General features: G+C 45.8%; 1 protein-coding gene and 1 long non-coding RNA gene across 2 annotated transcripts in view; one reads left to right on the forward strand and one right to left on the reverse strand.

Moving 5' to 3' along the window:
• Nucleotides 1–5,319, forward strand: LOC109743910 (protein RKD5). Its single transcript, XM_020303000.4, has 5 exons — nucleotides 1–163; nucleotides 294–570; nucleotides 700–899; nucleotides 4,533–4,756; nucleotides 4,884–5,319. The coding sequence occupies exons 1-5, from the start codon at nucleotides 85–87 to the stop codon at nucleotides 5,115–5,117; spliced, it is 1,014 nt and encodes a 337-aa protein (XP_020158589.1). The 5' UTR covers nucleotides 1–84; the 3' UTR covers nucleotides 5,118–5,319.
• Nucleotides 1,895–27,685, reverse strand: part of LOC123497134 (uncharacterized) — a 27,939-nt gene continuing 2,148 nt past the window's right edge. The window contains exon 2 of the long non-coding RNA XR_006670532.2: nucleotides 1,895–3,396. This is a non-coding gene — a long non-coding RNA (uncharacterized lncRNA). The remainder of the gene's footprint in view (nucleotides 3,397–27,685) is intronic.

Genomic DNA, 27,685 nt, shown 5'->3' on the forward strand with positions numbered 1-27,685 from the left:
CCAGACCCCCAACCCCCAGCCCCAGCCCCCGCCCCCAGCCAGCCGACCCCGACCCCGAGCTCGCCCCCCAGATCCTCCCGTCCCATGGAAGCCCCCGCCGCCGCTGCCGCCGCCGTCTCCACCCTCTCCGCGCTCGCCGTCTTCGTCAGCACCGTTGACCGCGGTCGGCCCACGCCCCACTCCATCTCTCAATCGTTTTTTCCCACCTCTCCTCCTCCGCCTCCTTGTGGGCTGTGGCGGCGCGCGACGTTTGTGAGTGTGTGTGTGTGTGTGACATTCCTCTGCCCATGCAGGTGCCGTGAGGAGCGCGCACGGCTACAGGGTCGCCGGCAAGGGAGGGGGCTGCGGCTGGGAGAGGTGGGTGGAGCGGGAGTTCGCCTTCACCCCCACCTCCGCCCGCGAGGTCCCGCTCCCCGCCGACGCGCTGCGGCTGCTCCCGGCGGATTGGCGCGGCCGCCCCGCGTACCGCGAGGGCCAGATTGCCGGGCCCTGGCGCTGCATCCTGGCATTCGATTTCGTCGCCGCCGTCGCCCCGCCGCCCGTGCCGCCGCCCGTGCTCTGCCCCTTCAGGTACGATCACGCACGGCTCAATGCGGCGCCGATTCCTCGATGTCCACAAGTTTTTGCTTCTTCCCCCAACCTAATGTGCGAGTGCCATTGCCACTGAGTGCTGAAAGCTTCGTTTATTTTCCTTTTCAGGAACCCGAGGCTCATGTGTGTGCCTTCCCTGTACAACGACCTGACAAAGGTGTTCCAGTTTCAGAAAGTAGAAGAAAAGGTCCCAGGGCTCGTTCAATGCGATTCAGATGAGAAATTGACCACTTCGGATGCAAAGGACAGAGTTTCTGTTAAGCAAGAGGCAGGGTCTGATACCGATGAGCCACCCCAATTTGGTGAAGGTGACTGCGTCTCTTCCACTGTGGTTTCGAAATCTAACAAATGTAAACCAGAGTCTGGTACTTGTGCAAGTGTTTTTAATTAACGTTGCCGTTAGTGTGAAAGTGGATGTTCCACCAGGGGTTTAGGGGTTTGGGCAATGCCAAATTGAGAGGAAGATCTTTATTTAGTGAATGAGTCAGACTGGTAGAGCAGAGTTAGGAACATGGCATATGATTTTTGTTTAAGACCCATGCATCCTATCCTCCTAGCATGACAATGGGCGGACTAGATAGCTACCCCTTCCCTGAAAAAGCAATACATTGGGCTATCTCCTGATTAATCTATCTATTAGTATGTTCTTATATAACGATAGTGGAACAACGCCTTAGATTTATCAATCAAGGAAGACTGGCTGAGGTTTATAGAAACTTGACAAGCCATGATTGAACAGCTTTGGTTACCGCCCAAAAATAAGAGTCCTGATTGAATTGGAATAGGAAATCATCATGGAACAAGTAAACCAACTAAGAGAATAAAATTATCCAATCGCAGAGCTCAGCAAATCGATCTGACAACTAGAGTAAGAAGGGCTTCCGGTGCTTGTAATTGAAGAGGGAGATAAATTGGGAGACGTCAATAAAATCTCCAAAAGTAAGGAAATGAAGGCAGAGGGTCACTATATTGCAAGCTAAATCATAGAAATAAACGAACGACTCATGACAAGCTCAATACGAGCCACGTGAAGGGTCCCCTTCATTGGTAGCATCCAGTTGGAGCTGGCTTGTAGTACAACAAAATCAGATAAAATGGAAGCTTGGTAAATGTGTGTTCTCTTAGTTAAAGAAATCCTTAATAACTAAAGAGCATTTGAGTAATAAATTTTGATAACCTAAGTAATAGTATAGTAGTGTCAGAATCATAAAAAACTTCAATCAAGTTTTCTCAAAATGTGTTTCAATACAATTAGCTTATTTAGAATGTTTGGCTATAAATATAGTCACATGAAAGAGGAAGAGGAAGAGAAAAGATTAATCTGTTGATATGAATAAAACATAATGTCGGACATGTGAACCGTACATGGATCAACGGCACAATACAAGGGACACCACACTAGTTAATATTATGTGGATAGACAACTTGTTCTGAGAAAATGAAGGTAAACAGGTTGCTAGAAGCATAACAATTATGTTTAGTAAGTCCATTATATACAATGTAGCTATGTTTAGTAAGTCCATTATAAATTTAATAAGATGGTTGTAGCTATGTTTAGTAAGTCCATTATATACAATGTACTATTAAGAATATTTTATATGGGTTTTTTAACACTGATTTTACTTCCGTTGTCATATACATGTACATATTCGTTGGGCCATCTGTAACCTCCAGGGAAACTAAGTTTATTTAAATGAGAACATCTAGTTCAAACTTCTTTGGTCAATGGCTTGATTGACGCGATTAGAAAGTTACAAGTGAAGTGAAGGTTTGGGTTAAGTCGCACGTGATTGACACGATCAAGGCTCAGGCGCTTCTTTGGTCAATGGCTTGTCCAACTGGGCTTACCCTGTTTCCACATGAGCCTCCTTAGTTTCTGTGGGTCGTGTGGGTTGGTACAAATCTTGTATCTATAAATTCAGGAAGGGGGCGTCAACCAGTTGGCTAGTGGTGCGTGCCCAGCCCGCTAGCCACGTTTGCGCCCTGTGCGCGGCAGCGTGAGTGTCTTGGCCGTTCCATGTAAAAAGCCACAGTGGCTAGGCCCTGTTGGTTTTCTTTTTCTTTCTATAAATGCATCGAGGCATAAGCCCTTTGTTTCCTTTCTATAAATGCATCGAGGCATAAGTCCTTTCTTTTCTCGGAAAAAAATAAAAGGTTTGCATTGAGCAAAAATATGTGCAACTTTTTGTTTGTGCCATTAGTTGTTTGTGGCAATTGTTCATGTTATGTTGAACTTGGGATCACATTTGAGCTATAAATTTGACTTTATGAGTCTAACAACTAGTCTTGACTAGTCACGTGATAGTTTAGTTGTCTCAATTTGATTGTCAACTAGGTTCTTTGTGTAGACTAGCTCTGTGAGTCGAGGGGTGGAGCGACTAGTCGTGGACTAGTCCAGACTAGTCAGCGTGTTTGAGTCGATCGACTCAATTTGAAGGGATAAGTAAGAAGCCCACGGAAGGGGAAACTGGCAACCCTAGCTTTTCAATCTCCTCCACAACGAGCCGCCTGCCCGCCTCACCTGGGACCAGGCCGCCGCCGCCAACCACTGACCCCCCGCCGCCGGCGGCGGCGGTGGCCAGGAGCATTCCGCTCATCTTCCTCCGCTGGATCCGCCCCTCTGCTGTTGTGCTCCTCCCTTGCTGTCCTCCTCTGCTTTTGTGCTCCTCCCCTGGATCTGCCCCTCTGCTGCTGTGCTCCTCCTGGATCTGAAGGCGATGGCAAGCAAGCATTCCTCTGCTGTTGTACCAAGTAATTTCTCCCTTCTCTCCTTCCCTTCTTGGGTTTGATTTCTCCCCTGTGGCCCTGGCCATTGGATATCACAATTGGCCCAGCGTCAGGTTCTTCATTCACTTCCCATGCATCAAATTTTTATTGTATATTGCATAGTACTACATAGTAGTATATACTACGGAAGAGGATTTGTAGCACTCAGGTGCTCCAACCCCCTGTATGAGTATTAAATTCAAAAAACAAACCAGAAAAATTCAAAAAAATCTGAATTTTTGGGATATCAAACCTGGGTCCCCAATCTACTCCCGTGTGAAGTTTGGTGAAAAAATACGTGGAAATGTATTCTCAGTAAAAAGACAAAAAAATCCTATGTATAGGGAAAAACTGTTTGGATGGATCATAGGTCAGACTGTATTTTCTTCGCCATGGATTTGTTTTCTGGTATTTTTTCACGAAACTTCACATGTGAGTAGATTAGGCACCCAGGTTTGGTATCCCCAAATTCTAGTTTTTTTTCCTGATATTTTTTGAATTTAATATTCATATAGGGGGGTGGAGCACCCATGAGCTCCTGTGTATTTTCCTATATACTAGATCGTGCTAACAATCTTATATTGTGGGACAGAGGGAGTAAATACTACTCCCTGCGTTCCTAAATATTTGTCTTTCTAGAGATTTCAACAAGTCACTACATACGGAGCAAAATGAGTGAATCTACACTCTAAAATATGTCTATATACATCCGTATGTGGTAGTCCACTTGAAATCTCTAAAAAGACAAATATTTAGGAACGGAGGGAGTATGTACTTATGTAGTAGTAGCTGAGTACTGTCGTTTGAGTACTACAGTGCCATGGCAGCTCGTCCGGCAGTAGTCTATGAGTCTCAACCTCGGCTTGACTCGTCGACTTGTAATTCTTTCTCGTGACATTTTAGTTATTCTAATTAAAAGGGCACAATGGTGTGAAAATACTCTTCAGTAACCCAAGAAACTTACTGTTCCTTTTTACGGAACTTTTCGCCTATCTGTACTCCGTTGCTTACTTCGTACTTCCCTGCTAGGAACTTAAATAGTTTGAATAATTTTAAAAGTACTGTACCTTCTGAAGTTATATCTTGTTTGTGCAGTTTCATGTCTGAATTTCACTGTTGCTTATCTTTTTGTTTTCTTCAGAATGCTGACTCTGATCTCAATCTGACCGATGCAGATCTTCTAGCACCAGCTGAGAAGCAGAGGCGAGCTCACCGGGAGTATATAGCTAGCATTACTCTAAATGACATAGCTCAGTACTTTCATCTTCCAATCAGAGAAGCATCCAGGACTCTGAAGATTGGACTCAGCATTCTGAAGAAGAAATGCCGGCAATATGGGATACCTCGCTGGCCTCACCGCAAACTCAAGTCCCTTGATTCGCTGATTCATGATCTTGAGGTAAATCTTACAGCAGCACCCTCTGTTTCTCTTGACTTAATCGGGCAGTATTAGCTGTAGTCTGCAGCGGTGTATGTAGTGCTGACCTGCTGACGCCAACGCAACACATACTTTGCCACTTGTACAGTATGTGATTGACGACGAAACGGAAAGAGATGGCGTGAAGCAGGAGGATCACATGCAGGATGAAAAGGAGAATCAAGATGCAATCGAGGCGCTTGCCAAGCGGAAGAGGATGCTGGAGACTGAGAAGGCGACCATCCAGCAAAAACCGACCCTGGACCTGATGGCTGAAACCAAGCAGTTCAGGCAGTATGTTTTCAAGAGGAAATACAGGGCAAAAACCCTAGTGAGCGAGTAGATTTTCCATCAATTTTAGACTAGGCAATCAGCTGCCGTGCCATTTGTAACTAGTAGAGAACTCCTTGGACAAGATACCAAAGATGGCCAAAGCTATCCGGTTAAGTTAGCCTGGTGTCAACAGACGGTAACTGAGGCATGTTGTACCACCAGTATCTTGAACTATGCTTAAGCTCCTCTTCGCAGACCCTGTTGTGGTATAATGGTGGTGCTGGTGCTCCTGTGTTTCCTGATGGTTTTCCTTTCTGGCTGCTCTGGCAAACTGACCCGAAACTAAGTTTTGAGCATGGCAAAGAGGCTGTCGTTGGAGCTTCACTGCCAAGTTCGGGGCAAAACCAAAAGGTCTTGAGATCTTCTAAGCCTGTTTTTTTTTGAGGGGTTCTAAGCCTGTTGTTAGCATCAGGCTATCTGAAGATCCACCGTTTGCTATTATTCGTGTTAGATCGTAACAAAGTGAAATAAAATAGACCATCATTACAAATAAAAGAATGCTAACCACCGAATTTACAATTGATATTTGATATTGAGATGGCATGTTTTGGATAGACTCTCCAAATTACAGAGAACTGTGGCCGGACCGGCTGGCCGGAGCAGCTCTGTCCCTCTCTCTCTATCTCTACTCTTATAAAAAATAGAGCCGGTGATAATGGTATTCCTGCCATCTTGCAATATAGGCCATCTGATTTATATCCGACGGATAGGAAGGAAACTGTGGCGATTTTGCAAAAAGACACCCACACCCCTCTCCGCATTTGCAAATAAGGCATTCCCTCGTTCATCCTTTTCTCCCACAAGATAAACTACTCATATATATATATATATATATATATATATATATATATATATATATATATATATATATATATATATATATATATGAAACACTCGCTGAAGAAAAACGAAACAGAGGAATTTGTGCAGCGCAAAAGTTCTGCTGCTTTTTGTTCTTCCCCTTTTATTCAGTGATCCTAAATCGTGCCACAAAGCTCAAAACAAACTACTTCCTCCGTCCCATAATGTAAGACGTTTTTTGACACTAGACTAGTGTCAGAAAACGTCTTACATTATGGGACGGAGGGAGTACATTGTGCCCGTGCCATCCCACGAACGAAGTCGTGCAGCAGGCCTACTACCTATTAACGCGGTGCACGGAACGAATCGTGCCCTCGTGCGCCTATTGACAAAAAAACACCTATCAATTTTGGCTGCCATGGCAGCATTATTCACGCTTCTGAATTATACAACCCCCCCCCCCCCACACACACACACACCCCCACCCCCACCTCTAATTCAGGTGCGCCACCTGACGTACAGGATGACGATCTTCAAGCACAACTATTGGAAGCCATTGCGCCCAAGTGGCTTGGCCAGGATGTCCACCTTCTCCTCACTGGAATGAATGAACTCGACGACCATCGTTTTTTGAGCAAGTTCCTACTTTTTCATCATATCCATTATGGGTCTGTCTAGGACACATCTAGATCTAACCTGATGTCCACTATGGTTGTGATCCTTTTTTTTAATCCCAGTTTTTTTTTGTTCCTTGTTGCTGCCTTATTTGTGGGAGCTTAGATGTGACATTCTTAGAAAACATCTAGATGTGAATTAGACAAAATGATCCATCATAGCAAATTACATCAGAAGTTCAAGCAGCTAGCCCATGGGAGCTGGAGATCCTGGGCGACGGATCTACTTCGAGGCTACCGAATCAGAGCGCACCGAGATGCCGAGGTGCCCACCCGCGCCGCTAATAGAGGTGGTGAATTGGGAAAAACAGGAGGCGAGATCTAAAGATCCGAGGCGCAAGGGGAGATGGGAGTGCATCCTGGGCATTCTGCCCAGCAGCGCGCCACTGCCTCCGGATCCGGCGGATCCTGCATCTTATCTGTCGCCGGAGCTGGCTCGCCGTATGCTTTTAGGAGGGAGTCAGGTGGCACCCTAGTTGATCCCAAGAGGGTTGTGCAGTGGTATTGGATCCCTCACCTGCGGATCTGGGTGGGCAAGAGGGGAGTGGTGCACTCGGATCACTTGATGTTGCTCCTCCTGGTGGCCGATTTTGGGCATTACAAGATTTGGATGATGATGATGATTTTTCTAAAGAGGTGATTGAGCAGGAGAATCGTAGTCGGTATCTTGTCACTTTGGGAGATGCTCTGATTCATGCATAGAATCATTCCGGGAAGAAATCGTTGAAGAACAAAGTGAGGATGGATGTCATTGCGAGTTGCTTAAGGCGTAAATGTTCTCAATCCCTGGAAAATTGGTATCGCTTAAATTCAGGTATGTGAACACCATGCCATGTCACTTTCCTGATCCTGTTCCGTTTTTGCACTCAAATTCGATGGGGGGGGTCTAGTTCCTGGTTTATAATTGTCCATGGGAAGCCTGAGGAGGTAGGAGACGATCCTGAGCCCGTCTGGTTACCTATGGAACGAGATGGTCGAGTGTGTTCTAATACATCACCAGAATCTCCGGAGCGCCGCTCACCACTCGATCTCCGACTCATAGAGAAGGATATTTACGCAATGATATTTTTTTGCGGGAGGAATTTTTTTTGTCTCAATTCGCACTTTGGGCCGCACTGGGCCTGGCAAAAGGATTGTGGGCTCAAAGCCTGGTGGGGAAAAAGTAGTCGCGGAGCGGCCTGTGGAAGGGAGAGGTGGTACTTCATCGTCTCCTAACCCTAACTCACATCTGAGCTCCTTGTTTCCCATCTTTAATTGGTGTTGTTCCTCCTCCCTTTCTAGGGTTCAGGGGTAGCTCGGATGCTGGTATGGGGGATGGATACGGACCTGTGCGTGGGGGTGGAGGTAGAAGTGATGGAGGAGGAGGTGGAGGGAGAGGGAACGCAAATTTCGATCACAACTGTCAGCAAGGGCGGTTCGATCAGAACCAACAGTACCAATCCCGGCCGCCGACGAGAAATCACCAATGTACCAACTTCCAGAACACTTAGTACCCGCGTCGGGACTCCAGTTATAGTGAGTGGGCTTTGATGGGGGAATCGAGGAGCAAGCAATCATTACCAGCATAGGCCGCCTTTTCAAAACAATAATACCCCATGCATCTACTTATCATCAGAAGCAACATGTAGCTAACTCGGTGCATATTGTGCAAAGTGGTGTTAATAACTAGGGAGCATGAGGCAGTGGTGATGCGGACATTCAATCAAAAAAGCCAATTTTGCTGGGGCAGTCTTAGTGGTAGGTTCAATGGCTCCTCGGGCATCAGGGGGGAGATTCTTGTAGGAGAGAAGATTATTTGTCATAGATGTGGTGTTAAGGGGCATAGTTCCAAAGGCTATGAAGCAAAAGTAACGTGTGTGGTTTTCAATAAGGAAACTCGTATACATGATTTCTATGTCTGGTTACATCAAAGGAAACATGTAGCTACACTTGTTGGATTCGAGGTGGTTGCTTTGTGCAATACATGCAAAGGAATTAAGTGCATCACAGAAAATTGAGGCTGTTGTTTTGCTTAGGCTGGGGGATGGGTGTGATCTTGGTATAGATGTTGATATTCTTATCAAGAGCCTGGCTAAGATGTTGGAAATATGCCCTAGAGGCAATAATAAATAGGTTATTGTTACATTTCCTTGTTCATGATAATCGTTTATTATCCATGCTAGAATTGTATTGATAGGAAACTCAGATGCATGTGTGGATACATAGACAACACCATGTCCCTAGTAAGCCTCTAGGAGACTAGCTCGTTGATCAATAGATGGTTACGGTTTCCTGACCATGGACATTGGATGTCGTTGATAACGGGATCACATCATTAGGAGAATGATGTGATGGACAAGACCCAATCCTAAGCCTAGCACAGATCGTGTAGTTCGTTTGCTCAGAGCTTTTCTAATGTCAAGTATCATTTCCTTAGACCATGAGATTGTGCAACTCCCGGATACCGTAGGAATGCTTTGGGTGTACCAAACGTCACAGCGTAACTGGGTGGCTATAAAGGTACACTACAGGTATCTCCGAAAGTGTCTGTTGGGTTGGCACGAATCGAGACTGGGATTTGTCACTCCGTGTAAACGGAGAGGTATCTCTGGGCCCACTCGGTAGGACATCATCATAATGTGCACAATGTGACCAAGGAGTTGATCACGGGATGATGTGAGTTACGGAACGAGTAAAGAGACTTGCCGGTAACGAGATTGAACAAGGTATAGGGATACCGACGATCGAATCTCTGGCAAGTAACATACCGATAGACAAAGGGAATTGTATACGGGATTGATTGAATCCTCAACATCGTGGTTCATCCGATGAGATCATCGTGGAACATGTGGGAGCCAACATGGGTATCCAGATCCCGCTGTTGGTTATTGACCGGAGAACGTCTCGGTCATGTCTGCATGGTTCCCGAACCCGTAGGGTCTACACACTTAAGGTTCGGTGACGCTAGGGTTGTAGAGATATTAGTATGCGGTAACCCGAAAGTTGTTCGGAGTCCCGGATGAGATCCCGGACGTCACGAGGAGTTCCGGAATGGTCCGGAGGTAAAGATTTATATATGGGAAGTCTTATTTTGGTCGCCGGAAAAGTTTCGCACTTTATCGGTATTGTACCGGGAGTGCCGAAAGGGGTCCGGGGGTCCACCAGCCCCGGGGGGGCACATGGGCTGTAGGGGGTGCGCCTTGGCCCATATGGGCCAAGGGAACCAGCCCCAAGAGGCCCATGCGCCAAGAGATAAGATAAATGGAGAGTCCTAAAGGGGGAAGGCACCTCCGAGGTGCCTTGGGGAGGAAGGACTCCTCCCTGGCCGCACCCTTCCTTGGAGGAAGGGCCAAGGCTGCGCCCCCCCCCCTCTCCCTTGGCCCTATATATAGTGGGGGGGGAGGGAGGGCAGCAATAGCTAAGCCCTGGCGCCTCCCTCTCCCTCCCGTGACACATCTCCCTCCTCCCGCAGCGCTTGGCGAAGCCCTGTTGGAATCCCGCTACTTCCACCACCACGCCGTCGTGCTGCTGGATCTCCATCAACCTCTCCTCCCCCCTTGCTGGATCAAGAAGGAGGAGACGTCGCTGCTCCGTACATGTGTTGAACGCGGAGGTGCCGTCCGTTCGGCGCTAGGATCATCGGTGATTTGGATCACGACGAGTACGACTCCATCAACCCCGTTCTCTTGAACGCTTCCGCTCGCGATCTACAAGGGTATGTAGATGCACTCCCCTTCCCCTCGTTGCTAGATTACTCCATAGATTGATCTTGGTGATGCGTAGAAAATTTTGAATTTCTGCTACGTTCCCCAACAGTGGCATCATGAGCTAGGTCTATGCGTAGTTTCTATGCACGAGTAGAACACAAAGTAGTTGTGGGCGTCGATTTTGTCAATTTACTTGCCATTACTAGTCTTATCTTGATTCGGCGGCATCGTGGGATGAAGCGGCCCGGACCGACCTTACACGTACTCTTACGTGAGACAGGTTCCACCGACTGACATGCACTAGTTGCATAAGGTGGCTAGCGGGTGTCTGTCTCTCCCACTTTAGTCGGATCGGATTCGATGAAAAGGGTCCTTATGAAGGGTAAATAGAAATTGGCATATCACGTCGTGGCTTTTGCGTAGGTAAGAAACGTTCTTGCTAGAAACCCATAGCAACCACGTAAAACATGCAACAACAATTAGAGGACGTCTAACTTGTTTTTGCAGGGTATGCTATGTGATGTGATATGGCCAAAAGGATGTGATGAATGATATATGTGATGTATGAGATTGATCATGTTCTTGTAATAGGAATCACGACTTGCATGTCGATGAGTATGACAACCGGCAGGAGCCATAGGAGTTGTCTTAATTTATTGTATGACCTGCGTGTCAATGAAAACGCCATGTAATTACTTTACTTTATTGCTAACCGTTAGCCATAGTAGTAGAAGTAATAGTTGGCGAGACAACTTCATGAAGACACAATGATGGAGATCATGATGATGGAGATCATGGTGTCATGCCGGTGACGAAGGTGATCATGCCGCGCCTCGAAGATGGAGATCAAAGGCGCAGGATGATATTGGCCATATCACGTCACTTTATGATTTGCATGTGATGTTTATCATGTTTACATCTTATTTGCTTAGAACGACGGTAGCTTAAATAAGATGATCCCTCACTAAAATTTCAAGAGACGTGTTCCCCCCTAACTGTGCACCGTTGCGAAGGTTCGTTGTTTCGAAGCATCACGTGATGATCGGGTGTGATAGATTCTAATGTTCGAATACAACGGGTGTTGACGAGCCTAGCATGTACAGACATGGCCTCGGAACACATGCAAAACACTTAGGTTGACTTGACGAGCCTAGCATGTACAGACATGGCCTCGGAACACAAGAGACCGAAAGGTCGAACATGAGTCGTATAGTAGATACGATCAACATGGAGATGTTCACCGATGATGACTAGTCCGTCTCACGTGATGATCGGACACGGCCTAGTTTGACTCGGATCATGTATCACTTAGATGACTAGAGGGATGTCTATCTGAGTGGGAGTTCATTAAATAATCAGATGAACTTCATTATCATGAACATAGTCAAAAAGTCTTTGCAAATTATGTCATAGCTTGCGCTTTAGTTCTACTGTTTAAGATATGTTCCTAGAGAAAATTTAGTTGAAAGTTGGTAGTAGCAATTATGCGGACTGGGTCCGTAAACTGAGGATTGTCCTCATTGCTGCACAGAAGGCTTATGTCCTTAATGCACCGCTCGGTGTGCTGAACCTCAGCGTCGTCTGTAGATGTTGCGAAACATCTGACATACACGTTTTGATGACTACGTCATAGTTCAGTGCGTAATGCTAACGGTTTAGAATTGTGGCACCAAAGACAGTTTTTGAAACGTCGCAGAACATATGAGATGTTCCGAAGACTGAAATTGGGATTTCGGACTAGTGCCCACGTCAAGAGATATGAGACCTCTGACAAGTTTCTTAAACCTGCAAACTAAGGGAGAAAAGCTCAATCGTTGAGCATGTGCTCAAATTGTCTGAGTACTACAATCGCTTGAATCGAGTGGGAGTTAATCTCCCAGATGAGATAGTGATGGTTCTCCATAGTCACTGCCACCAAGCTAGTAGACCTTCGTGATGAACTATAACATATCAGGGATAGTTATGATGATCCTTGAGCTATTCGCGATGTTTGACACCGCGAAAGTAGAAATCAAGAAGGAGCATCAATTGTTGATGGTTAGTAAAACCACTAGTTTAAGAAGGGCAAGGGCAAAAGGGATACTTCATGAAACAGCAAGTCGTTTGCTGCTCTAGTGAAGAATCCCAAGGTTGAAACCAAACCCGAGACTAAGTGCTTCTGTAATGAGGGGAACGGTCACTGAAGCAGTACTACCCTAGATACTTGGTAGATGAGAAGGCAGGCAAGGTCGACAGAAGTGGATATACATTATATGAATGTGTACTTTACTAGTACTCCTAGCAGCACCAGGGTATTAGATACCGGTTCGGTTGCTAAGTGTTAGTAACTCGAAATGAAAGCTGCGGAATAAACGGAGACTAGCTAAAGGTGAGATGACGATATGTGTTGGAAGTGTTTCCAAGGTTGATGTGATCAAAGCATCGCATGCTCCCTCTACTATCGAGATTTGGTGTTTGCGTTGAGCATGATTGGATTATGTTTATCGCAATACGGTTATTCATTTAAGGAGAATAATGGTTACTCTGTTTGTTTGAATAATACCTTCAATGGTCTTGCACCTAAAATGAATCTCGATCGTGGTGATACACATGTTCGTGCCAAAAGATATAAAATAGTAATGATAGTACCACATACTTGTGGCACTGCAATTTGAGTCATATTGGTATAGAACGCATGAAGAAGCTCCATGTAGATGGATCTTTGGACTCACTCGTTTTTGAAAAGATTGAGACATGCGAACCATGTCTATTGGTATATATGCATGAAGAAACTCCATGCAGATGGATCGTTTGTACTCACTTGATTTTGAATCACTTGAGACATGCAAATCATACCACATGGGCAAGATGACTGAAAGGCCTCGTTTTCAGTAAGATGGAACAAGAGAGCAATTTATTGGAAGTAATACATTTTGATGTATGCAGTCCAATGAATGCTGAGGCATGCAGTGGATATCGTTATGTTCTTACTTCACAGATGATTTGAGTAGATACTGAGTGTATTTACTTGATGAAACACAAGTCTGAATTATTGAAAGGTTCAAGTAATTTCAGAGTGAAGTTGAAGATCGTCGTGACAAGAGGATAAAATGTCTGTGATATGATCATAGAGATGAGTATCTGAGTTATGAGTTTGGCACACAATTAAGACATTGTGGAAAGTGTTTCACAATTAATACCGCCTGGAACACCACAGTGTGATGGTGTGTCCGAACATCATAACTGCACCCTATTGGATATGGTGCATACCATGATGTCTCTTATCAAATTACCACTACCGTTTATGGGTTAGGCATTAGAGACAACCGCATTCACTTTAAATAGGGCATCACGCAATTCCGTTGAGACGACACCGTTTAGAGAAACCTAAGTTGTCGTTTCTTAAAAGTTTGGGGCTGCGATGCTTATGTGAAAAAGTTTCAGGCTGATAAGCTCGAACCCAAAGCGGATAAATGCATCTTCATAGAATACCCAAAACAGTTGGGCATACCTCCTATTTCAGATCTGGAAGCAAAAGTAATTGCTTCTAGAAACAGGTCCTTTCTCGAGGAAAAGTTTCTCTCGAAAGAATTGAGTGGGAGGATGGTGGAGACTTGATAAGGTTATTGAACCGACACTTCAACTAGTGTGTAGCAGGGCACAGGAAGTTGTTCCTGTGGCACCTACACCAATTGAAGTGGAAGCTTATGATAGTGATCATGAAACTTCGGATCAAGTCACTGCCAAACCTCGTAGGACGACGAGGATGCGTACTATTTCAGAGTAGTGCGTGATCCTGTCTTGGAAGTCATGTTGCTAGACAACAATGAACCTACGAGCTATGGAGAAGCGATGGTGGGCCCATATTCCGACAGATGGTTAGAAGCCATGAAATCCGAGATAAATGGATCTTCAAGAAGAAGACGGACATGGACGGTAATGTTACCGTCTATGAAGCTCGACTTGTGGAAAAGAGTATTTTCACAAGTTCAAGGAGTTGACTACGATGAGATTTTCTCATCCGTAGCGATGCTTAAGTCCGTCGGAATCATGTTAGCATTAGCTGCATTTATGAAATCTGGCAGATGGATGTCAAAACAAGTTTCCTTACCAGTTTTCGTAAGGAAAGGTTGTATGTGATACAATCAGAAAGGGTTTTGTCGATCCTAAGGATGCTAAAAGGTATGCTAGCTCCAGCGATCCTTCCATGGACTAGAGCAAGCATCTCGGAGTCAGAATATACGCTTTGATGGAGTGATCAAAGTTTTTGTGTTCATACAAAGTTTGTTAGAAACTTGTATTTACAATAAAGTGAGTGGGAGCGCTGCAACATTTCTGATAAGTATATGTGAATGACATATTGTTGATCCGAAATGATGTAAAATTTTTGGAAAGCATAAAGGGTTGTTTGAAAGGAGTTTTTCAAAGGAAGACCTGGATAAAGCTGCTTACATATTGGGCATCAAGATCCATAGAGATAGATCAAGACGCCCGATGATACTTTCAAAGAACGCACACCTTGACATGATTTTGAAAGAGTTCAAAATAGATCAGCAAAGAAGGAGTTCTTGGCTGTGTTACAAGGTGTGAGTATTGAGTAAGACTCAAGACCTGACCACAGCAGAAGAGAGAGAAAGGACGAAAGTCGCCCCCTATGCTTCAGACGTAGGCTCTACAGTATGCTATGTTGTGTACCGCACATGAAGCGTGCCTTGCCATGAGTTGGTCAAGGGGTACAATAGTGATCCAGGAATGGATCACATGACAGCGGTCAAACTTATCCTTAGTATCTAGTGGACTAAGGATTTTCTCGATTATGGAGGTGAAAAGGAGTTCGTCGTAAAGGGTTACGTCGATGCGAACTTTGACACTAATCTGGATGACTCTGAGTAGTAAACCGGATTCGTATAGTAGAGCAATGATTTGAAATGGCTCCAAATAGCGCGTGGTAGCATCCACAAGATGACATAGATATTCGTAAAGCACACACGGTTCTGAAAGGTTCAGACCCGTTGACTAATAACCTCTCTCACAAGCATAACATGATCAAATCAGAACTCATTGAGTGTTAATCATGTTGGAAATATGCCCTAGAGGCAATAATAAATGGTTATTATTATATTTCTTTGTTCATGGTAATTGTCTATTATTCATGCTATAATTGTATTGTCCGGAAATCGTAATACATGTGTGAATACATAGACCACAAAGTGTCCCTAGTAAGCCTCTAGTTGACTAGCTCGTTGATCAACAGATAGTCATGGTTTCCTGACTATGGGCATTGGATGTCATTGATAACGGGATCACATCATTAGGAGAATGATGTGATGGACAAGACCCAATCCTAAGCATAGCATAAAAGATCGTGTAGTTTCGTTTGCTAGAGCTTTTCCAATGTCAAGTATCTTTTCCTTAGACCATGAGATCGTGCAACTCCCGGATACCGTAGGAGTGCTTTGGGTGTGCCAAACGTCACAACGTAACTGGGTGACTATAAAGGTGCACTACGGGTATCTCCGAAAGTGTCTGTTGGGTTGGCACAGATCGAGACTGGGATTTGTCACTCTGTGTGACGGAGAGGTATCTCTGGGCCCACTCGGTAATGCATCATCATAATGAGCTCAATGTGACTAAGGCGTTAGTCACGGGATCATGCATTGCGGTACGAGTAAAGAGACTTGCCGGTAACGAGATTGAACAAGGTATTGGGATACCGACGATCGAATCTCGGGCAAGTAACATACCGATTGACAAAGGGAATTGCATACGGATTGATTGAATCCTCGACACCGTGGTTCATCCGATGAGATCATCGTGGAACATGTGGGAGCCAACATGGGTATCCAGATCCCGCTGTTGGTTATTGACCAGAGAGGCGTCTCGGTCATGTCTGCATGTCTCCCGAACCCGTAGGGTCTACGCACTTAAGGTTCGGTGACGCTAGGGTTGTAGAGATATATGTATGCGGAAACCCGAAAGTTGTTCGGAGTCCCGGATGAGATCCCGGACGTCACGAGAGGTTCCGGAATGGTCCGGAGGTGAAGAATTATATATAGGAAGTCCAGTTTCGGCCACCGGGAAAGTTTCGGGGGTTACCGGTATTGTACCTGGTCCCGGGGGTCCACCGGGTGGGGCCACCTATCCCGGAGGGCCCCGTGGGCTGAAAGTGGAAGGGAACCAGCCCTTAGTGGGCTGGGGCGCCCCCCTTGGGTCTCCCCCCATGCGCCTAGGGTTGGGAACCCTAGGGGGGAGTTCCCCCTTGCCTTGGGGGGCAAGGCAACCCCTTACCCCCTTGTGGCCGCCCCCCCCCCTTGAGATCCCATCTCTTGGGGCCGGCGCCCCCCCAGGGGGCCTATATAAAGGGGGGGAGGGAGGGCAGCACACAACAGCCTTGGGCGCCTCCCTCCTCCCCTGCAACACCTCTCTCTCTCTCGCGCAGAAGCTCGGCGAAGCCCTGCCTGAGAACCGCTACATCCACCACCACGCCGTCGTGCTGTTGGATCTCCATCAACCTCTCCTTCCCCTTGCTGGATCAAGAAGGAGGAGACGTCGCTGCACCGTACGTGTGTTGAACGCGGAGGTGCCGTCCGTTCGGCACTCGGTCATCGGTGATTTGGATCACGGCGAGTACGACTCCGTCATCCACGTTCATTGGAACGCTTCCGCTCGCGATCTACAAGGGTATGTAGATGCACTACCTTCCCCTCGTTGCTAGTATACTCCATAGATGCATCTTGGTGAACGTAGGAGAATTTTAAAATTATGCTACGATTCCCAACAGTGGCATCATGAGCCAGGTCTATGCGTAGTTACTATGCACGAGTAGAACACAAAGAAGTTGTGGGCGTTGAGTTTGCCAATTCTTCTTGCCGCTACTAGTCGTTTCTTTTTTCGGCGGCATTGTAGGATGAAGCGGCCCGGACCGACCTTACACTTACGCTTACGTGAGACAGGTTCCACCGACTGACATGCACTAGTTGCATAAGGTGGCTAGCGGGTGTCTGTCTCTCCTACTTTAGTCGGAACGGATTCGATGAAAAGGGTCCTTATGAAGGGTAAATAGAAATTGGCAAATCACGTTGTGGTCATACGTAGGTAAGAAAACGTTCTTGCTAGAAACCTACAAACCACGTAAAAAAAAACTTGCAACAACAATTAGAGGACGTCTAACTTGTTTTTGCAGCAAGTGCTATGTGATGTGATATGGCCAGAAGATGTGATGAATGATATATGTGATGTATGAGATTGATCATATTCTTGTAATAGGAATCACGACTTGCATGTCGATGAGTATGACAACCGGCAGGAGCCATAGGAGTTGTCTTTATTATTTTGCATGACCTGCGTGTCATTGAATAACGCCATGTAATTTACTTTACTTTGTTGCTAAACGCGTTAGCCATACAAGTAGAAGTAATCGTTGGCGTGACGACTTCATGAAGACACAATGATGGAGATCATGGTGTCATGCCGGTGACAAAGATGATCATGGTGCCCCGAAGATGGAGATCAAAGGAGCATGATGATATTGGCCATATCATGTCACTATTTGATTGCATGTGATGTTTATCATGTTTTTGCATCTTATTTGCTTAGAACGACGATAGCAAGTAGGATGATACCTTATAATAATTTCAAGAAAGTGTTCACCCTAACTGTGCACTGTTGCGAAGGTTCGTTGTTTCGAAGCACCACGTGATGATCGGGTGTGATAGATTCTAATGTTCGAATACAACGGGTGTTGACGAGCCTAGCATGTACAGACATGGCCTCGGAACACACGCAATACACTTAGGTTGACTTGACGAGCCTAGCATGTACAGACATGGCCTCGGAACACGGAGGACCGAAAGGTCGAGCATGAGTCGTATAGAAGATACGATCAACATGGAGATGTTCACCGATCTTGACTAGTCCGTCTCACGTGATGATCGGACACGGCCTAGTTGACTCGGATCATGTTTCACTTAGATAACTAGAGGGATGTCTATCTGAGTGGGAGTTCATTAAATAATTTGATTATATGAACTTAATTATCATGAACTTAGTCTAAAATCTTTACACTATGTCTTGTAGATCAAATGGCCCACGTTGTCCTCAATTTCAATGCGTTCCTAGAGAAAACCAAGCTGAAAGATGATGGCAGCAACTATACGGACTGGGTCCGGAACCTGAGGCTCATCCTCATAGTAGCCAAGAAAGATTATGTCTTAGAAGCACCGCTAGGTGAAGCACCAATCCCTGAGAACCAAGACGTTATGAGCAGCGTGCTGATGATTACTCCCTCGTTCAGTGCGGCATGCTTTACAGCTTAGAACCGGGTCTCCAAAAGCGTTTTGAGAAACATGGAGCATATGAGATGTTCGAGGAGCTGAAACTGGTTTTTCAAGCTCATGCCCGGGTCGAGAGATATGAAGTCTCCGACAAGTTCTTCAGCTGTAAAATGGAGGAGAACAGTTCTGTTAGTGAGCACATACTCAGAATGTCTGGGTTGCACAACCGCTTGTCTCAGCTGGGAGTTAATCTCCCGGATGACGCGGTCATTGACAGAATCCTCCAGTCGCTTCCACCAAGCTACAAGAGCTTTGTGATGAACTACAATATGCAGGGGATGGAAAAGACCATTCCCGAGGTATATTGAATGCTGAAATCAGCGGAAGGGGAGATCAGAAAAGAACATCAAGTGTTGATGGTGAATAAAACCACTAAGTTCAAGAAGGGCAAGGGTAAGAAGAACTTCAAGAAGGACGGCAAGGGAGTTGCCGCGCCCGGTAAACCAGTTACCGGGAAGAAGTCAAAGCATGGACCCAAGCCCGAGACTGAGTGCTTTTATTGCAAGGGAAGTGGTCACTGGAAGGGGAACTGCCCCAAATATTTAGCGGACAAGAAGAAGGCCGGCAACACCCAAGGTATATGTGATATACAAGTAATTGATGTGTACCTTACCAGTACTCGTAGTAGCTCCTGGGTATTTGATACCGGTGCGGTTGCTCATATTTGTAACTCAAAGCAGGAACTACGGAATAAACGGAGACTGGCAAAGGACGAGGTGACGATGCGCGTCGGGAATGGTTCCAAGGTCGATGTGATCGCCGTTGGCACGCTACCTCTGCATCTACCCACGGGATTAGTTTTAAACCTCAATAATTGTTATTTAGTGCCAGCTTTGAGCATGAACATTGTATCTGGATCTCGTTTAATTCGAGATGGCTACTCATTTAAATCTGAGAATAATGGTTGTTCTATTTATTTGAGAGATATGTTTTATGGTCATGCCCCGCTGGTCAATGGTTTATTTTTGATGAATCTCGAACGTGATGTTACACATGTTCATAGTGTGAATACCAAAAGATGTAAAGTTGATAACGATAGTCCCACATACTTGTGGCACTGCCGCCTTGGTCACATTGGTGTCAAGCGCATGAAGAAGCTCCATGCAGATGGACTTTTGGAGTCTCTTGATTACGAATCATTTGACACGTGCGAACCATGCCTCATGGGTAAGATGACCAAGACTCCGTTCTCCGGAACAATGGAGCGAGCAACCAACTTATTGGAAATCATACATACCGATGTGTGCGGTCCAATGAGTGTTGAGGCTCGCGGAGGATATCGTTATGTTCTCACTCTCACTGATGATTTAAGTAGATATGGGTATGTCTCCTAATGAAACACAAGTCTGAAACCTTTGAAAAGTTCAAGGAATTTCAGAGTGAAGTCGAGAATCAACGTGACAGGAAAATAAAATTCTTACAATCAGATCGTGGTGGAGAATATTTAAGTCACGAATTTGGTACACACTTAAGGAAATGTGGAATAGTTTCACAACTCACGCCGCCTGGAACACCTCGGAGAAATGGTGTGTCCGAACGTCGTAATCGCACTCTATTGGATATGGTGCGATCTATGATGTCTCTTACCGATTTACCGCTCTCATTTTGGGGCTATGCTTTAGAGACTGCCGCATTCACTTTAAATAGGGCACCGTCTAAATCCGTTGAGACGACACCGTATGAATTATGGTTTGGGAAGAAACCTAAGCTGTCGTTTCTAAAAGTTTGGGGATGCGATGCTTATGTCAAGAAACTTCAACCTGAAAAGCTCGAACCCAAATCGGAAAAATGCGTCTTCATAGGATACCCTAAGGAAACTATTGGGTATACCTTCTACCTCAGATCCGAAGGCAAGATCTTCGTTGCCAAGAACGGGTCCTTTCTAGAGAAGGAGTTTCTCTCGAAAGAATTGAGTGGGAGGAAAGTGGAGCTTGATGAGGTGATAGTCACCCCTTCCGAACCGGAAAGTAGCGCAGCGCGGGAAAATGTTCCTGTGGTGCCTACACCGACTGGGGAGGAAGTTAATGATGATGATCATGAAACTTCAGATCAAGTTACTGAACTTCATAGGTCCACAAGGACACGTTCCGCACCAGAGTGGTACGGCAACCCTGTCCTGGAAATCATGTTGTTAGACAACGGTGAACCTTCGAACTATGAAGAAGCGATGGCGGGCCCGGATTCCGACAAATGGCTAGAAGCCATGAAATCCGAGATAGAATCCATGTATGAAAACAAAGTATGGACTTTGACTGACTTGCCCGATGAGCGGCGAGCCATAGAAAACAAATGGATCTTTAAGAAGAAGACGGACGCAGATGGTAATGTGACCATCTACAAAGCTCGACTTGTCGCTAAGGGTTATCGACAAGTTCAAGGGGTTGACTACGATGAGACTTTCTCACCCGTAGCGAAGCTGAAGTCCGTCCGAATCATGTTAGCAATTGCCGCATACTATGATTATGAGATATGGCAGATGGACGTCAAAACGGCATTCCTTAACGGCTTCCTTAAGGAAGAGTTGTATATGATGCAGCCGGAAGGTTTTGTCGATCCTAAGAATGCTAACAAAGTATGCAAGCTCCAACGCTCAATCTATGGGTTGGTGCAAGCATCTCGGAGTTGGAACATTCGCTTTGATGAGATGATCAAAGTGTTTGGGTTTACACAGACTTATGGAGAAGCCTGTGTTTACAAGAAAGTGAGTGGGAGCTCTGTAGCATTTCTCATATTATATGTGGATGACATACTATTGATGGGAAATGATATAGAATTCTTGGAAAGTATAAAGGCCTATTTGAATAAGTGTTTTTCAATGAAGGACCTTGGAGAAGCTGCTTATATATTAGGCATCAAGATCTATAGAGATAGATCAAGACGCCTCATTGGTCTTTCACAAAGTACATACCTTAACAAGATATTGAAGAAGTTCAATATGGATCAGTCCAAGAAGGGGTTCTTGCATGTATTGCAAGGTGTGCAATTGATCACGGCTCAATGCCCGACCACGGCAGAAGATATAGAAGAGATGAGTGTCATCCCCTATGCCTCGGCCATAGGGTCTATTATGTATGCCATGTTGTGTACCAGACCTGATGTAAACCTTGCCGTAAGTTTGGTAGGAAGGTACCAAAGTAATCCCGGCAAGGAACACTGGACAGCGGTCAAGAATATCCTGAAGTACCTGAAGAGGACTAAGGATATGTTTCTCGTTTATGGAGGTGACGAAGAGCTCGTCGTAAAGGGTTACGTCGACGCTAGCTTCGACACAGATCTGGATGACTCGAAGTCACAGACCGGATACGTGTATATTTTGAATGGAGGAGCAGTAAGCTGGTGCAGTTGCAAGCAAAGCGTCGTGGCGGGATCTACATGTGAAGCGGAGTACATGGCAGCCTCGGAGGCAGCACAGGAAGCAGTCTGGATGAAGGAGTTCATTACCGACCTAGGGGTGATTCCCAATGCGTCGGGCCCGATGACTCTCTTCTGTGACAACACTGGAGCTATTGCCCTTGCGAAGGAGCCCAGGTTTCACAGGAAGACCAGGCATATCAAGCGTCGCTTCAACTCCATTCGTGAAAGTGTTCAAAATGGAGACATAGATATTTGTAAAGTACACACGGACCTGAATGTAGAAGATCCGTTGACTAAACCTCTCCCTAGGGCAAAACATGATCAACACCAGGACGCAATGGGTGTTCGATTCATCACAATGTAACTAGATTATTGACTCTAGTGCAAGTGGGAGACTGTTGGAAATATGCCCTAGAGGCAATAATAAATGGTTATTATTATATTTCTTTGTTCATGGTAATTGTCTATTATTCATGCTATAATTGTATTGTCCGGAAATCGTAATACATGTGTGAATACATAGACCACAACGTGTCCCTAGTAAGCCTCTAGTTGACTAGCTCGTTGATCAACAGATAGTCATGGTTTCCTGACTATGGACATTGGATGTCGTTGATAACAGGATCACATCATTAGGAGAATGATGTGATGGACAAGACCCAATCCTAAGCATAGCATAAAAGATCGTGTAGTTTGTTTGCTAGAGCTTTTCCAATGTCAAGTATCTTTTCCTTAGACCATGAGATCGTACAACTCCCGGATACCGTAGGAGTGCTTTGGGTGTGCCAAACGTCACAACGTAACTGGGTGACTATAAAGGTGCACTACGGGTATCTCCGAAAGTGTCTGTTGGGTTGGCACGGATCGAGACTGGGATTTGTCACTCCGTGTGACGGAGAGGTATCTCTGGGCCCACTCGGTAATGCATCATCATAATGAGCTCAATGTGACTAAGGCGTTAGTCACGGGATCATGCATTGCGGTACGAGTAAAGAGACTTGCCGGTAACGAGATTGAACAAGGTATTGGGATACCGACGATCGAATCTCGGGCAAGTAACATACCGATTGACAAAGGGAATTGCATACGGGATTGATTGAATCCTCGACATCATGGTTCATCCGATGAGATCATCGTGGAACATGTGGGAGCCAACATGGGTATCCAGATCCCGCTGTTGATTATTGACCGGAGAGGCGTCTCGGTCATGTCTGCATGTCTCCCGAACCCGTAGGGTCTACACACTTAAGGTTCGGTGACGCTAGGGTTGTAGAGATATGTGTATGCGGAAACCCGAAAGTTGTTCGGAGTCCCGGATGAGATCCCGGACGTCACGAGGAGTTCCGGAATGGTCCGGAGGTGAAGAATTATATATAGGAAGTCAAGTTTCGGCCACCGGGAAAGTTTCGGGGGTTACCGGTATTGTACCGGGACCACCGGAAGGGTCCCGGGGGTCCACCGGGTGGGGCCACCTATCCCGGAGGGCCCCATGGGCTGAAAGTGGAAGGGAACCAGCCCTTAGTGGGCTGGGGCGCCCCCCTTGGGCCTCCCCCCATGCGCCTAGGGTTGGGAACCCTAGGGGGGAGTTCCCCCTTGCCTTGGGGGGCAAGGCAACCCCTTCCCCCCTTGTGGCCGCCGCCCCCCCTTGAGATCCCATCTCTTGGGGCCGGCGCCCCCCCCCCCCAGGGGTCCTATATAAAGGGGGGAGGGAGGGCAGCACACAACAGCCTTGGGCGCCTCCCTCCTCCCCTGCAACACCTCTCTCTCTCGCGCAGAAGCTCGGCGAAGCCCTGCCTGAGAACCGCTACATCCACCACCACGCCGTCGTGCTGTTGGATCTCCATCAACCTCTCCTTCCCCTTGCTGGATCAAGAAGGAGGAGACGTCGCTGCACCGTACGTGTGTTGAACGCGGAGGTGTCGCCCGTTCGGCACTCGGTCATCGGTGATTTGGATCACGGCGAGTATGACTCCGTCATCCACGTTCATTTGAACGCTTCCGCTCGCGATCTACAAGGGTATGTAGATGCACTCCCTTCCCCTCGTTGCTAGTATACTCCATAGATGCATCTTGGTGAACGTAGGAAAATTTTAAAATTATGCTACGATTCCCAACAAATCACATAGTGATGTGAACTAGATTGTTGACTCTAGTAAACTCTTTAGATGTTGGACACATGGTGATGTGACCAGTGAGTGTTAATCACATGGTGATGTGAACTAGATTATTGACTCTAGTGCAAGTGGGAGACTGTTGGAAATATGCCCTAGAGGCAATAATAAATAGGTTATTGTTACATTTCCTTGTTCATGATAATCGTTTATTATCCATGCTAGAATTGTATTGATAGGAAACTCAGATGCATGTGTGGATACATAGACAACACCATGTCCCTAGTAAGCCTCTAGGAGACTAGCTCGTTGATCAATAGATGGTTACGGTTTCCTGACCATGGACATTGGATGTCGTTGATAACGGGATCACATCATTAGGAGAATGATGTGATGGACAAGACCCAATCCTAAGCCTAGCACAGATCGTGTAGTTCGTTTGCTCAGAGCTTTTCTAATGTCAAGTATCATTTCCTTAGACCATGAGATTGTGCAACTCCCGGATACCGTAGGAATGCTTTGGGTGTACCAAACATCACAACGTAACTGGGTGGCTATAAAGGTACACTACAGGTATCTCCGAAATTTTCTGTTGGGTTGGCACGAATCGAGACTGGGATTTGTCACTCCGTGTAAACGGAGAGGTATCTCTGGGCCCACTCGGTAGGACATCATCATAATGTGCACAATGTGACCAAGGAGTTGATCACGGGATGATGTGAGTTACGGAACGAGTAAAGAGACTTGCCGGTAACGAGATTGAACAAGGTATAGGGATACCGACGATCGAATCTCGGGCAAGTAACATACCGATAGACAAAGGGAATTGTATACGGGATTGATTGAATCCTCAACATCGTGGTTCATCCGATGAGATCATTGTGGAACATGTGGGAGCCAACATGGGTATCCAGATCCCGCTGTTGGTTATTGACCGGAGAACGTCTCGGTCATGTCTGCATGGTTCCCGAACCCGTAGGGTCTACACACTTAAGGTTCGGTGACGCTAGGGTTGTAGAGATATTAGTATGCGGTAACCCGAAAGTTGTTCGGAGTCCCGGATGAGATCCCGGACGTCACGAGGAGTTCCGGAATGGTCCGGAGGTAAAGATTTATATATGGGAAGTCTTATTTTGGTCGCCGGAAAAGTTTTGCACTTTATCAGTATTGTACCGGGAGTGCCGAAAGGGGTCCGGGGGTCCACCAAGGGGGTCCACCAGCCCCGGGGGGCCACATGGGCTGTAGGGGGTGCGCCTTGTCCCATATGGGCCAAGGGAACCAGCCCCAAGAGGCCCATGCACCAAGAGATAAGATAAATGGAGAGTTCTAAAGGGGGAAGGCACCTCCGAGGTGCCTTGGGGAGGAAGGACTCCTCCCTGGCCGCACCCTTCCTTGGAGGAAGGGCCAAGGCTGCGCCCCCCCCCCTCTCCCTTGGCCCTATATATAGTGGGGGGAGGGAGGGCAGCAATAGCTAAGCCCTGGCGCCTCCCTCTCCCTCCCGTGACACATCTCCCTCCTCCCGCAGCGCTTGGCGAAGCCCTGTTGGAATCCCGCTACTTCCACCACCACGCCGTCGTGCTGCTGGATCTCCATCAACCTCTCCTCCCCCCTTGCTGGATCAAGAAGGAGGAGACGTCGCTACTCCGTACGTGTGTTGAACGCGGAGGTGCCGTCCGTTCGGCGCTAGGATCATCGGTGATTTGGATCACGACGAGTACGACTCCATCAACCCCGTTCTCTTGAACGCTTCCGCTCGCGATCTACAAGGGTATGTAGATGCACTCCCCTTCCCCTCGTTGCTAGATTACTCCATAGATTGATCTTGGTGATGCGTAGAAAATTTTGAATTTCTGCTACGTTCCCCAACATAAGACCTATCACTAGAGATGGGATTGGAAGGCGAAAAGAGTATATGATGTGGCCTTTTTGGTCAATTTTCCTTCTGTTGTCAGAATAAGTGAAGCTGATGTTTATGATTGGGTGCCTTTGAAAGGAGGAAATGTCATTATTGATGTTAATTTGTGGAATGATGACTCTTTTGATGTTGGCAAGTTATCTACGATTGGGTTTACTCAAGAGGTGGATACCTTGCATAATGAGGAGTCTAGCAGAGACTCAAAAGAGCTAAAACTAGTAATGATGGAGTGGTGTCCGGCCACATTTGTGCAAGGGATGCTGACTTAAAAGAATAGGATGAGGCTGATCTTCTTTTGTACCAATCAAAAAACTATTGATGTCAAAAATACTAAGAAGAATCCTATGTCTAACTCTGTTTCTGTAAATGGAGGTGAAAATTCAGGTAATGTGGATGGTGAAAAATTCCAGATCTCTGATGAGATCCAGAAGGAGAAGGTTCCCATCTATGAGCTTGGGGGCTAAGCTGGGAATTTAACTAGATGTAAATCAAATAGAGATGGTCAGCAAACGAGGGGACAGCAATAAAACTGAGGAGATCAGGGGAAAAGGTTTAGTGGCAGGATTGCATCCCAAAGCCAAGATGATATACCTATTATAGACAGGGCCATGTCATTGGCATGATCCAAGAACTTGGGCTGCTCTAAAGGTATGCATTCTGATGTTACTGCTTTGCAATCTGACAATGTTAATCTGTTTGATATGGTTGGCTAGTTTAATTGGGGTTGATTTGGGGGGTTCTCTTGATATGGTATACTTTAATATTGATCCAATTAAGTCCCATGAGAAGGCTAGGATGGAGTTATTTTTGGCTAGTAGAGAGAGAAATCTAATACTCAGGTTCTAAATTCTGATGATGTCGACTCTATTCTACTAGAGTTATTACACATGAGTAGAGAGAGAGAGAGAGAGAGAGAGAGAGATGATGATGATACTGACCCAATGAAGAATTTCCACATAGACAAGTTTGGTTTTAGAGGGGGTGGAGTGAATGCAAACAACTCTCACTGTGAGGCTGGTGCAGTTAAAACTATGTTGAGAAGGAAGAGGACAAATAAATCCTAGTGATCAATTTCTTTTTTATAAGTAATAATGCTAAGCGGGCTTGTTTGGAATTCTAGGGGGACTACAGATGTTGAGAAAAGAAAATTTATTAAGGAACAAACTTATTTGAATAGTCTGGATTTTGTGGGCATACAAGAAACCATGAAACAACAATTTTAACCACTAGAGTTATCTGTTTTAAGTGGTCAAGACAACTTTGATTGGACTTTTCTACCTCCCAAAGGTAGATATGGTGGTATTTTGGTGGGAATTAATAACAATACTCTGGTTAAGGATAATCATGAACTAGGGGAATACCATGTTAAGTTGAGTGTTAAAAATGTTGTAGATGACTTTTGTTGGGGTCTGGTAATTATTTATTGTGATGCTCAACCAAATGGTAAACCAACTTTTTTGGTTGAGCTGCTGCATTTGCTAAAAAAAACTCCAATAGACCTTTATTAATTGCTGGTGACTTTAACATGGCGGAAAAATCTAGTGATAAAAATAAGCCTGGAGGTTATAATAATGCAGTGTTCTTTTCAATTTAATAATCTTGTTAGGGGAAATGATGGAATTACCTTTAGTTGGTGGAAAGTACACCTGGTCTAATAATCATGAGAACCTCACTTATGCATTATTGGACAAGGTTTTGATTTCTCCATCATGGGAGAGGAAATTC

The sequence above is a fragment of the Aegilops tauschii genome, chromosome 2 (genome assembly GCF_002575655.3).
Source record: "Aegilops tauschii subsp. strangulata cultivar AL8/78 chromosome 2, Aet v6.0, whole genome shotgun sequence".
In the NCBI taxonomy this organism is placed as follows: domain Eukaryota; kingdom Viridiplantae; phylum Streptophyta; class Magnoliopsida; order Poales; family Poaceae; genus Aegilops; species Aegilops tauschii.